This window comes from Raphanus sativus, chromosome 6 (genome assembly GCF_000801105.2).
Source record: "Raphanus sativus cultivar WK10039 chromosome 6, ASM80110v3, whole genome shotgun sequence".
NCBI classification, from domain to species: Eukaryota; Viridiplantae; Streptophyta; class Magnoliopsida; order Brassicales; family Brassicaceae; genus Raphanus; species Raphanus sativus.
Genome location: NC_079516.1, coordinates 966,318 through 979,677, shown reverse-complemented (window position 1 = coordinate 979,677; position 13,360 = coordinate 966,318). Strand labels below are relative to the sequence as shown.

The following is a 13,360-nucleotide window of genomic DNA, read 5'->3' as shown; positions in this document are numbered from 1 at the left end:
TAAATTGTCTAAGATATTCGTAAATATCCATAAAATATTCAAAAATATCTGTAATACTTCCGGATATAAAAAAACTGGACATTTATATTTTTCGAAACAAAACAAATCGAAAAATCCATAAACTACGAAATAAATAAAAAATGCTGAAAAATTACGGTACTATCAACTCAGTGTCCATCTCTACATGTGCACCCAGTCCACCCTTCCTTAGCTTCGCCTGGTCCTAAACCCTCTAAAGATTGGAAACCGATGTAAAATTCAGTAAAATCTTTACATTGAAGATCAACAAAAAGAAAAGACTAAGAACAACACTATTGGAGGTTTCTTGCTCTGGGGTTCTAAATATATATATATATATATATATACGTATCTAATTACGAGTTCTTAATTTTACGGAAATCTAACCGAAAGTATCTTTAATCATTAACTATAAGTTAGTCAGCTGGAAGTTTCTGTGTATTTCAGCTGAAGGCACTTCAGCACGAACTTAGTCGCACGAATGTATCTTCCTGTTAATACCTTGCAGTCAACTACAACGGGCTCAGATGGTCAAGGCAGTCTGAATGATCCTTGGGAGAGAATCGTTTGGCTCAGCCCCTATAACCATAGAGAAATCTTCCGTTGATGATGTAAAGAGAGCAAGCCCAGTTTAGAAGAATTTTTGATGCCCCTTGAGGTAAAAACTATCATCTCTTAGCTAAAACTGTAGATATATATTTACTCTGCATTTATGAACAGAATTTATTTATGAATTAATCATATAAGTGATTTTTCTTTGTTTGTTTTAAGCAGAAGCTCTTTCTATCAATTGCATTTTGTTGAACCAAATAAAGGCAGTAAATTTTTCTTTCCAGCCACAAAAGCTTCCATGTACACACCACAACCCAAAGAATAAGCTGAAAATCTTCAAAAGGCACTGCTTATTGAGTAGAGAAATGAGTTTTCATGGACGGGCCTTCAACAATAAACTATTGCATTTCTTGAATTTTGCTGTCATTGTTTGACTTGCCTGCTAACTAGCTGGGCTGTCTCGTAAAGTCTCTAGACTGATATGGTCACGATGTCCTACATGCGAGGATTCTATGTTTATGGACTGATTATCATTGTTCGAAAAAGCTCTTTCCGATTAGTTTCATAGTTTTATTTTTTCATAATTTTTGTTGAAAGTGATACAACTATGAACCATAACTAAAACCCTCTCAAGATTGTCATATAAAAACCAGTGTCGATTACAGTTACATTTTCACAGTGCAGAAGATCAACATCACGAAGACTAATAAAACTAAAGCTTAGAACACAGAACCAAAACCCTCTTAGCCACCTCTTATTCTGGAAGAGGGACTAGACTTGGAACGTACACGTAGCCACAAAGGAAAGTCCCAGAATAGCCAGACCCGTAGTGTCGTTCTGTCTCAAGCTGTGTTCTTACCCCACCCTCATCAATTTCATAAAGAGTGATGCAAGTAGGAGGAATCTTATCATCATCACCTTCATACACATCTCCCTCGCACCATGCCACAACACGTTTGTGCTTCCCAATACAGTATACCGGATGAGCCATATCTGTGTGGAACAGTAAGGACGGAAGATCGGGGCGTGACACACTGAAATACTTGCTGAACAAGACATCCCCATCACCAGCCAACTTGCTTGAAACCCACACCTCGATCGGGCTCGTTGTTTCTTGGTCTTGCTGTAGCAAAGACAATCTATCTCCATCGAAACATGCTAGATAATTATCATGACGAGAGGGAGGAGCAAAGCATACGTCCTTGAACGTTTCAACTGAGAAATCGAAACCTAGAATGTAGTTTCTGTGCTCCTTCTTAGCAACCCAATACTTCTGAGCAAACCAGTACATGTTACCCACCACAGACACACCTTTGCACGTGATATCCACATCCCAACCAACCTTGGCGTCAAGAGTTCTCCATGAACGAGTCTTGCACTCATACATCTCAACCTCTGGTTCACGATCTTCCTCATCATAATCACCATAACGATCATAGCGACGATCCGTGAACCTCAAAATCTTGTAACCATATCGAGACATCTTGATGTCGTATCCAATCCCGTAGTAATCAGATTCTGTGAAATGGAGCGAGGGTTTGATCCATCTGAGTTTCCTCAAAACAGGGTTCCAAATTGCGAGGTTGAACTTTCTATACTGAGAGTTACCACTCATACATAACATGAGCCCATCGCAGTGAACCATCATTCTAACATGGAGCTCTTTTGGGAGTGGTGAATCTGAGCGTGTTCTTGTCACAGGATCCATGATCTGTACTGTCTCTACGGTTCTGATGAATCTTTGCGGTGAGCGACGCAGGTGTTCGAAGATGAATCTTCTGTTGGTGGTGATGAGCGCGTACCATTTCTTGCACGTTGGTTTTGCTCGGACTAGAGATTCCGCCGGAGTTCTGTAGAGTATCTCTTCTATTAACTCCGGTGGCAGCGTCGACAACGACCAAGAACGCTTTGAAGAAGCCATGGTCGCTCTCTCTGAAAGGTTCGAGTCGTATCGTACCAGAGGTTCTTGAAAGAAGGAAACGACTTACAATCTGTGGATCCCTCCTTCTAACCGTTAAAAAGATGGGCTCAGCTGAACCAAAACCATGAATTGGTTAAGCACATTTTTAATTGAACCGAACCAAATTGGTGACTTTCGCGTAAACCAATCTAATAGTCTATTTCTATAAACCAAGCGAACCAGTTAAAGATTTAACCGAACCGAGAACATGAATCGTTTAAAAACTCGGTGAAATTAAATAAAGCAAACGAACCGGTTAATGTTAAACCGAGCCAAATTGGTCACACATTATGTAAAAAATATTTGAAAAGTAATAAAAATGATTGACCCAGTCACAGTCACTTATTCTTATTTTCCCTCCGGAATTCAATTCCGATCCCGAGAAAGGGCGACGCGAAGAGGCACTAGGGTTTATACTCCGCCTTTCACGATGGTGCGAACGAGAACGACGGTGCTTAAAGTCGACGATCACGCCGTTGAAGGTTCGATGTTAGCCTTCCTTAGTTAGTAGTTACTCTCTCGTCGCGTTCTGTGTGTTTAGAGTTAGAGAGCTCAACATTTTGGAGAGATCCTTTCAATCGGATCTCATATGGTTTCGTCCCGATTTAGAATTGTAAATTGAATCTCAGCTAATTGCTTGGAATTTCGTTTGTTCTTTATCGATGATGATGAGTTATGTATAGATGTGTTTGAATTTGAGATCCGTAGGTGTTGCTACTAACAAAGCAAAAGGAGAGAAGATGATTATGGAACCTCCGATGAACAGTGCACAGAGAAGAGCACTGGGAGATATCACAAACTTGCCGAACCGAAACATAGCAATGAACCATGGAGCGAGTCAGCAGCAGCAGCAACAATCTATGCCACTCTCTTCCAAAGAATACGCTGAAAAACTTCAAAAGGCAAATGCTTATGTCATATTCTCTATCTCGATTTTTGGGAAATTGTCTTTTCTTTGACTGTGTTGTTTACTCAAACGCTTCACCTTTTGTTTGTTTTTGCAGGAAAACATGAGACTGATGAAAGCCCTCAAGGAGAGAAAGTATGAGACTTGTGACTGTTTTGTGTTCGTTGATTTGTTTCTAATGCTTATTGTTGTTCTGTGAGTCTGTGACTACAGTGCAATCATCGAGAGGACCGGAAGTGAGCTGCAGAAATATAGGATCAACTTACATATGGTTCAAGCACAGAACTTGCAGCTTTCCCAGACCAACACTCGTATCTTGGGGGTACAATGTGATTCCAAAGTTTTTAAATGGTTCATTTTGATATGTGATTTTCGGAACTCTTTGGTTACAATGGGATTCCAAAGTTTCTTTCATTATTGTTTCTTGCTGGCAGGAGATCAGAACAAGCAAAGACCAAGTATGGTTTTACTCTGGAACCCCAAGTTGCTCAAACATAGGCTTTTTTAATCATTAACTATAAGTTTCTCAGCTGGAATTCTCTGTGTATTTCAGCTTAAGGCACTTCAGCACGAACTTAGTTGCAAGAACGGGGTACTCATGGCCAGGAAACTGCCGCTTGAGGTCTGTTTTAATTTTGTATGTGAGTTTCCCGATGGCCATAATTATTCTCCAAACTGTTACATAGTTGAGAGGCTGTAAACTTTTCTTTCCAGCCGCAAAAGCCTCCGTATACACAGCACGACGCAGCAGAAGACAAGGTACTTAGGAGAACTGGCTTTTGTGAACTTCTGTAATAGGGACATTAGCACCATACGAGTACACTGTTCAAACTTTTTTCTGAATTGTTGTAACTTTCAGGTTCGTGCAAACGCTTCTGGTGGGGCTTCCGAAACCGTTCATCCAAAGGGCGAGGATCATAAGACTGGTAAGGGAAAGAAACGGTTAAGTATATAATGCTAGCTTTTTGGTTATCACTGTGGAACATAGGAACCTCTTAACATCTTTACCTCATTACCGTTCTATTTCAGCTTCACAGAGTTCAGATGGTAACTCATTGCAAATAAATGAGAAAACCAACTATACAAGGTGTAGTTTCTCTCTTGCTCAGTCTGCTATTTGTTTCACTTATGGGCAATCAGGTTATTCCGGATTTGTTGCTCTTCTTTACAGCAGAGTATCTGGAAAGCCAAGTCTTGACAATTCCGAAGTATTAGATGTAATTGGTAGACCAGGAGAGTCAGCACAGACAACCAACGTCAGGAGGTCTGCAATAAGCTTTTCTAGCCATGTTTATAAGTAGAGTACGCTTTTGAAGGTTGCTAAAATTGCGATTTAAATATTCTCAGGGTTTCTTTGCGAAGACAGTCTAAGAGGTTCAATATCCAAGATGTGGGCGTGTCTGAAAACTTGAACGGTATACATGATGATCAAGAGTCTGCTGCGAAAGCCGGGTTTGTATAAGCTCCATCTTTTCCCACTCTACTTGCTTGATAACTTGTTCATAAACCCAAGTACACTTATACCACTTCTGCTTTTTATTTTGTCCTTTATGGCTGCCATTTCAGATGCTCTGCGAGTGGTCTGTCTAGCGGCTCTAAGCCCGAAGCAGTAGAGCTACATGACACGAAAGAGACAACCGGGAAAAGCAGGTTTTGTAGTGATAGATTATTTCATTTATTCCTCAGAATAAAAGAGTTTAAGACTGTTGTATCTAAATGGTATACATGACAGAAGAGTCTCTTCAAGAAGACAGTCTACCGAGGCTAAATCTCAGAGAGCCATCGAAGTATCCACAGATCCTCCGTTGCGCGATGACATTGTTGAGGCATCATCTTCAGTTTCAACAGAGCTTAAAAGAGAATCAAAGAACAAACCAACAGGCGATGAAGCAGAGGAGATGAGAGAAAAGTATGGTGGAAGACCTTCAAGGCAAGCTGCAGGAAAAATCAAATCATACAAAGAAGTCTCACTTAAGGATAAGATGCGAAGGGACTTCTGAGTCTGGCTAGTTCGAAAATCATCTTAAGCCTTCAAATACTCTGTTGAAACAGCTTTGGTTGATGCTATAATCATCACAAATTCACAATGTATATATCTTTGTATGTGTTTTTGCTTCAGTGAGAGCTAGCGAGTGATCTTGCTACTATAAAACTATACAAGTCACAATCAACCAGTGGGAGTAGCTTAGTACTTGATGCAATATACCCATCTGCCATTTCTTGATTAGTATAATTCCCTTAAAATATTAAATTTTAATTATATAACTAGGTTTTAATGTACTAACTAGATGTTGGATCCGTGCGACCGCATGGGTATTAATTTTCTGTTTTAGTTTTTATTTATTTATATTAAATAATATATTTGTAATATTTGATTGTTTTATATTGACTAACCTAAGGATGGATATTTGAGTATCCACTCGAATCCGATTAAAATTTATTCGGGTTTGAGACTTTTGAGTTTAAAGATTCCAACTCCATTCGGATATTTATAAATTTTGATTCTGGTTCGATTCGGATCTTTGCGGGTTCATTCGGGTTCAGATATACCGTCTAAATTATTTTTAAATTTTAAAAATTTATATATATACTTTAAATTTCCTTAAATATAAAAATAATATAACATATAAATTAAGCAATATAAGCCAAAATACCTAACTTAAAAATATAAAAAGGTGAACGAAGGAACCACTGAAGCAGAGCCCTTTAACAGAAATCACTAACTATCAGAATGGAGAAGAGATGGTATGTTACTTTGATCAAAAAAAAATGGTGTGTTACATAATATATGCCATTCAATCGACAAATTTGTTTAGATGGCAAGAGTGAAATATGATCATTAATTTTAATTAATTGATGGTCTGTTTTTAAGAATGTTTTTAAGGATTCTGTTTAGATATAATACAATCAATTTGATTTATCTTAGACGTTTGTATTATGTAAATGCATACGTGAGATGAAATAATGGAGAATAAGTTTAAGGTAATATTTTTAAATATCTAACATGGGTCCATGTAAATTCTGGTAGTTCAAATATGGTTATAAATTATTAAGAGTAATTATTTGCGTATCTTTTCATTAAATGGTTGTCTACTTTTATGGAATCAAGATTGGAGTATTAACTGCATAACAAACTAAATATTGTTTTCTGTAAAAATTTAAAAAATTTTAATTAAAATAAAAAAAATAATGGTTTAAATTTCAGTAGCATAAGATAGTAATTATTGAGGAAAACTTAGAGCTAAATACTAATTGTACTTCAGTTTTAATAGTATAGATATGACAATATTTAGAAACCAAATTGTAGAAATTCATTAATAAAATAATTTCAGACATATATTTTTAAGAAGATAGTCAGCAAAATCTTAAAATAACAATAAAACGTGATTTTGTTTCTAAATAGCATGCAAGGAGAAAAATGACAAAATAGTATAAATGGTATCAGAACATATATATATATATATATATAGCTCTAGGATTAAAAATTACGAATTAGGGTTTAGATGTTTTTGAGGATAGATTTAGTGACCAAGGTTTAAGATCTAGTATTTGTCCATGTTCAAAAATTCGATAGGCGTTATGCGTACAGCAACCCCGGGCCTAACGCCTAGCAAAAAGATCGGAGACTAAATGGGGATTAATCAGCGCCTAGTTTTAGGGATATATATTAGATATTGTAATCTTGAACGTTATATTTGTGTTAGAGTAGTGGTTAGGTCTCTTCATGCTCTCTATCAAACCCGGGTTCGACCCTCCACTCTGTCATTTTAGTTTTTTTTTTAACATAAAACATTAATGAAGGATAAAATAGACATTGCGCAATCATCTTCTTCCTTATGGCTGTCTGTTCCAGACCTAATATATGCGGCAGCCTCTTCTTTTTTTTTCGTTTTCACACTGTTTCTTCCATTTTCTTCTGTAATTATAGACAAAACTGATAGATCTACTAGAAAACCTTCGATTTTAAGTTTTTATGAACAAAATCTTGAGTTTTTAAAGATTTCCTATTTTTTTGTCCGAATATCACCAATCACGGCGGTGGCAAGCCGAGGAACGTCTTTCCGGCGAGTAAACGGCTTTAGGCGCCGCGTTTTTGAACATGGGTATTTGTAGTTTATAGTATAAAATCTGGACAATAATATTTAATCTATTTTAAAATAAGCATTTTAAAACTATTTTTTATATTAAATGTATTTTTCATAAAAAGTAGTTTAATATTTTCATTCATTAATGTATAATATTTTGATGATTTTCATATGTTGTATTACTTTTTACTCTCATATTGTTACGATAAAACTATTTTGTGCTATTTATGAAAATTGATAAATCAATAAAAATATCATCGTTAAAAAAATATAGTTGAAAAAAGAAAAGAAGATACGGTAAAAGGCAAACCTTAAATGTCAGGGGAGGAACTTACATTTGTCGGCTTTCAGATTTATTCAAACCCAACGTTCACAAAAAAATAATGTTATGGTGGGCCACTTGATTGATATTTCATGGCCCACGGTGTTTTTCAAGGCCTCTTTTTTTTGTCAACTTTCAAGGCCTCTAATCACATCATTATAATACTTGCCTCGAACTCACGGAGTCGCGGATGCGTGTGCGCCAATCATTCAGCTCTCCCCTCTCCAATACTAGCCCTACTCACATAAATATATCAGCAACATTTTTTTCAGAATTAATAAGCTCTTTAGATTTACAATGATGAAATAAGGTAAAAAAAAACGTGACAGCTTCTAAGAAGACGTTAAAAATATATAAAATGTTCAGTAAAGGAGTGAAAGTGAGGAGGAGGAAAGTGTATGCGTGTGTCTGTTCTTTTTAAATAAAAAATATTCAGTAACTGTCCTTACTTATCAGAACACCAATGGCTAAAGACTACGTTTCCTCTGTTCCCAAGTTGTTGCTTCTTCTTCTTCTTCTTCTTATCTTGTATCACAAGTTCACAACGCTGCTGATTCTGCCTCTATCATCAATCATCTTCCTGGTTTTGACGGTCCTCTTCCTTTTGAGCTCGAAACCGGGTTCTTCCTTTTTCTCTCTAAAGAAAAAATAATCTACTAATTATAGACATGTTTGTTCTGAGTTTGGAGAGCTAAGAAATTATGTATTTTGATTTGAAAAGGTATATTGGTGTTGGTGAGGAAGAGGAAGTGAAACTGTTCTACTACTTCATCAAGTCTGAGAGGAATCCAGAAGAAGACCCTCTCCTTCTCTGGTTAAGTGGAGGACCTGGTTGCTCTTCTATCTCTGGTCTTCTTTTCGAGAATGGTAATTCATTCTCTTAAACTCATTTGTTATGTTGTGGTTCTGCTTTCTGACATGTTTGAATCAAGCAGGGCCTTTGACTGTGAAGCTTGAGGTTTACAATGGAAAGGTTCCTTCCTTGATCTCTACTACATATTCATGGACCAAGGTGACACACAAAATGTTGTACATACGAAGATGACAAGCCTCCTTTCTTTATGCCTCTTATTTTTTCAAGTATGTTTCAGATTTCGAGTATACTATATTTGGATCAGCCTGTTGGAACTGGCTTCTCCTACTCATCAAGAACTCAGCTTGCTAATAAACCTAGTGATTCAGGAGAAGTTAAGCGGATCCACGAGTTTCTTCACAAGGTGAAAAAGGATATAACTTGGTTGTCCCTTGAAGCATTTTTTCTTTAAGCATATAGCCACATACTTGCATTTTTTAGTAGAAATGTCAAATAGGTAGGCTGTTGTCCAAAAGAAAACGAATTTGCATCGATATATCCATTTGCGAAGCATGTCAAATGGGCTAAGTTTTCAATATTTTAGATCAAAATTGATTCGGAAAAAAATTAGATCAAGATTTTCTGTGTCAAATGGGCTCAAATAACTCAAAATTCTAGATCAAAATTGATTAGGAGACAAATCATTAATATAAAATCTTTTTTTGTCAGCATATAAAATCATATTGTATTGGATTGGATTGGATCCAGCAAAAAATATCCATCCAGACAAACTTATTTTGGGGTGGACAGACCATTTAACACCCTTATTTATGAGCATGTAGTTTTGCTTGGGGTGTTGTGCAGTGGCTAGGCAAGCATCAACAGTTTTTCTCCAACCCTTTCTATGTCGGTGGAGATTCTTACTCCGGTAAGGTTGCTCCTGCACTCGTTCAAGAAATCTCAAAAGGTATCAATATTTTCTTCTTCTTTATTTACTACTTTTGAGCTCAATATTTTTTTGCAACTTTTATAATAGTACAGAACGCAGGAAATTACTTGTGCTGCAAGCCTCCGATAAACCTTAAGGGCTATGTGCTCGGAAACCCGATAACAGATAGTGAAGTTGATTTTAACCATCGCATCCCTTATGCTCATGGAATGACACTGATCTCTGATGAACTTTACATGGTACGTTACGCGACATGCGTGCTATTGTTTGGAAGTAGATAGCAAAGCAGTTCAAAAATCTGCTTTTTTTTTGTAAGCAGTCAATGAAGAGAATCTGCAAAGGTGAATATGAAACTGTTGATCCAAGTAACATGGAATGCTTAAAACTCCTTGAAGAATACCATAAGGTATACAGTCATGATATTGCTATGTCTCCTAGACTCCTAGTCAAAGTTTATCACCTATTCATACTTTTGTGGTGATATTTTATAGTGCATTGATAGATTATACTTCCCATTTATCTTAACGCCATCATGTGAAGAATCTGAAGATACATCTCCTGGTTGCTATGTAAGTAATTCATCTTGCCTTCTGTTAACAATAAAGCATTGATAGCAAAACTATGCGTTCAAATTTGCAGACTTATCGGTACTTGTTAACTACCTACTGGGCCAATGATGAGAGCGTGCGCAGGGCTCTTCAAATCACTAAGGTATTGCATATGTCAAAAGTTAAGTTCAATTTTTTTTTGGTAACGAGGATGTATGATTGCAGGAGAGTGAAGAGAAATGGGTACGTTGTTACTGGGAAATACCTTACACTAAGGACATTAAAAGCAGTGTGCCGTACCATATGAATAATAGCATCAGTGGCTATCCTTCTCTTATCTTCAGGTTAGAATAGTCTCTTGCCTTTTGAAGTAGTATAAGACTCAAGACCAGAGCCGGTCCTAAGCATGTGCCAGTGAAACATGAACATATGGCCTCCAAAAATTTGGAAAACAAATTTATAAATATAGACATTCAAATTTGTTTAAAAAAATTATATAAACCCTTTATTTAAGTGTCTACAACAACCCACCCCCCCCCCCCCCCCCCAAAAAAAATCGAGATCGACCATGTTAAGACATTTTCTCTACATTTTGTGAGTTTTTTGGGTTGAACAGTGGTGATCATGACATAGATGTGCCTTTCCTTGGAACTCAAGCCTGGATTAGGTCTCTTAACTATCCTCTCATTGATGATTGGAGACCTTGGATGATAGGCGATCAAATCGCTGGGTATATTACCTTGTTCTTTATTGATGAGTTCTATTGTTATTTTCATTCTATTGTCGTCCGAGTTCACTAGATTCACTCTGATTTGACAGATACACGAGGACTAATGCCAATAAGATGACATTTGCTACCATCAAAGCAAGTCTTTTCTTTGTTTTCACTCAAACATTTGTTAGCAGTTTGCACTTATATGTTTCTTAATTTACGAGTTGTGGGTTTGATTGTAGGGAGGAGGACACACTCCAGAGTATAAACCAGAGGAAAGTTATATCATGTTCCAAAGTGGATCAATGGCCAACCTCTTTAACAAGACAATTTATATTATTATCACGCCTTCTCCATAAGAAAGCTTGGCTCTTTAAGTGAAATTATTAATGTGTTACATTGTGTACTTTTTTGAAACTTCAGGTACTTTTTTTATTTTGTTCTTGCTGTGGTTCTATTCTTCAGGAGTTTTGCAGGAATCTTTTCTCTGATTTCCCTCTGGTTTTGAGTTTATTAATGTCGTACGCTCAACTGGTAAATCGGATGTGGTTTGTGTTGGATGATACTCATAGCTTTGCTGGCTTAAGACATGCTGGGACAAGGGCGAAGTGAGAAATTTGATTTCAATCCCTAATCGTTAGTTTCTAATTCTGGTTGTTTAGATCTCTCAGTTTGGTCAGTGAGTTGCTAATCTTTATGTGTGTTTTGGTTTAAGTCAAGCTTCCTTAGTTTAGGCTCTAGTCTCCGGAGAATTTTGTGTTGTCCGCTGGTTTAATATACTGCCTTGTATTTCATTTTTGTTTTCACCCAGTTAATTAATCGAAATTTCATGGAGAAAAAATGTATTTTTTTTATTTTGTAGTTGAATGTATTGTTGACTCATCAACAAGGACCTAATTTCAAGCATTACCAAGTGTTTGATTTTACGATGCATGGGAAGCTAGAGAAGACAGAACCGCTAAATGTCTCCCTTGAAGTCTTCAAAAGCCATTGTCTTTTTGAAACACCTCTTTTAGAACACACAAAAACCATTGTTTAATTTATCTAGTTATTTATTTTTAATGGTGAAATGCAAATTCACCACGAAAATATTTAAAATAGAACAGATTTTTCGGCGTAGCTTTTATAAATGATCAAAAACGTGTATAAATACTTGAGAACATCCATTACTAAAAGAAACAAAAACAATAAAAATATGTTTCGTTTTACAATAATCCTGATCCTTTTAAGCATATACACACAACAAGCGATAGGATCGTCGTTCTTTCTCTATAACCAGGTGCGCCATGGAATCCTAATGAAAGTCCATTGCAAATCAAAAGACAACGATATGGGATGGCACGTGAGGAAATACGGAGGAAGTTACGGTATTGATTTCAAGGATCATATACTTGATAAAACACTTTATTGGTGCAACATCTGGTCAGGTCCTAATTTCAGTCTTAATGCGTCTATCGTCACGTACGAAAGTAAGCTGTATGAACACAAAAACAATTGGATAAGATGGTCTATAAGGGGAGATGGTATTTATGAATCTATCAATGGTGCAACGCCTTGGAAATTCAAGTATCATTGGTATGGAAAAACTTTTAAATAAGGTCATCATGATCTCTTTTATGTTCATATATACTATATATATATATATGTGTGTGTTTTGTATGTTTCTCAACTAATTGTGTATTAATGTGACATTGGTATTATGATTCATTCGACGGAATATCTTAAGAGTCAACCCTGATAAATGTATATACTCACAGAAGGGTTGATTTACCTGTCAACTAGTATTTTAATAAATTATTTTTGATGATTTTTTTGGTTTCAGTATAATCTTCAATATTTTGAGATTCCTTAAATTTGAGATTCAGAAAGGCTTTTTTTATCGACGCCTTAGTGTCTCGAATTCGCTGTCAAAAAATCTATATGTGCTAACTTCTTTTTCTATTGTAATTTATGCTTATGAATTATGATCAAAGAGGATGTATAAAACTCTCTTGTTGTGTCCTAAAAACTTGTTTCAATGAAATTAAATGGCGTTGCAAAAAAAAAAAGTATATATAGTTTTTTCACTCGCAAATGAGGTTAGTATCAAATGCGTAACTTTTTTTATGTAAACCATACTTGCCGGTTAGCATTGTTTTTTCGAAATTTTTTTTGTCGACCAGAACTTAGTTAATTAATATAGAAACATTTGATCAAAAAATATAATACAGTATATGGTTTTCTAAAGAGTTCATCAAACTCATCTCCAATATATATAGTGACAAGCCTCTCAGCTATATGCCAACCACATAGGCCAAATAAATTAATTCCCCAAAATTATCCAATAAAACTGAGCCATTTCATACAAAATTTAGCGAAAGTCTCTCCATGTGCGACAAAACAACAGATACAAGGTTCATTCGATATCTGTTTTACATTCATATACATTACCTTGATAAGCATTTAAAAGCTAAGAGCATCATCATCCTAACACCCCCACATGGAATGCTTAAAAAATTTTTTTTTCTGATTAAA

The 13,360-nt window shown here is 36.0% G+C and overlaps 2 protein-coding genes and 1 pseudogene across 4 annotated transcripts; 2 read left to right on the top strand and 1 right to left on the bottom strand.

Moving 5' to 3' along the window:
- Nucleotides 1-1,322: 1,322 nt before the first annotated feature.
- Nucleotides 1,323-2,541, bottom strand: LOC108811853 (putative F-box only protein 15). The gene has a single exon (XM_018583958.2). It carries the CDS (start codon nt 2,489-2,491, stop codon nt 1,325-1,327), a length of 1,167 nt encoding a protein of 388 aa, XP_018439460.2. The 5' UTR covers nt 2,492-2,541; the 3' UTR covers nt 1,323-1,324.
- Nucleotides 2,542-2,882: 341 nt separating this feature from the next.
- Nucleotides 2,883-5,664, top strand: LOC108811852 (SHUGOSHIN 1). Of its 3 annotated transcripts, none has more exons than XM_018583957.2 (13): nt 2,883-3,012; nt 3,239-3,432; nt 3,535-3,572; nt 3,651-3,759; nt 3,872-3,895; nt 3,991-4,059; nt 4,152-4,196; nt 4,297-4,363; nt 4,467-4,524; nt 4,612-4,701; nt 4,785-4,889; nt 5,004-5,087; nt 5,170-5,664. In XM_018583957.2, the coding sequence occupies exons 1-13, from the start codon at nt 2,961-2,963 to the stop codon at nt 5,435-5,437; spliced, it is 1,203 nt and encodes a 400-aa protein (XP_018439459.1). In that variant the 5' UTR covers nt 2,883-2,960; the 3' UTR covers nt 5,438-5,664. The 3 variants fall into 3 exon arrangements, with proteins under 3 accessions (XP_018439459.1, XP_056845380.1, XP_056845379.1); XM_056989400.1 differs by having other exon boundaries at nt 4,609-4,701; nt 5,173-5,664; XM_056989399.1 differs by having other exon boundaries at nt 4,609-4,701.
- Nucleotides 5,665-7,854: 2,190 nt separating this feature from the next.
- LOC108813854 (serine carboxypeptidase-like 7) lies at nt 7,855-11,560 on the top strand (annotated as a pseudogene).
- Nucleotides 11,561-13,360: the final 1,800 nt, after the last annotated feature.

Coding starts and splice junctions, on each gene's coding strand:
- LOC108811852 (XM_056989399.1), top strand. CDS start 2,961: ATGGTGCGAACGAGAACGACGGTGCTTAAAGTCGACGATCACGCCGTT. Junction 3,760..3,871: donor CCAACACTCGTATCTTGGGG/GTACAATGTGAT, acceptor TCTTGCTGGCAG/GAGATCAGAACAAGCAAAGA. Junction 4,060..4,151: donor CCAGGAAACTGCCGCTTGAG/GTCTGTTTTAAT, acceptor TTTTCTTTCCAG/CCGCAAAAGCCTCCGTATAC.
- LOC108811853 (XM_018583958.2), bottom strand. CDS start 2,491: ATGGCTTCTTCAAAGCGTTCTTGGTCGTTGTCGACGCTGCCACCGGAG.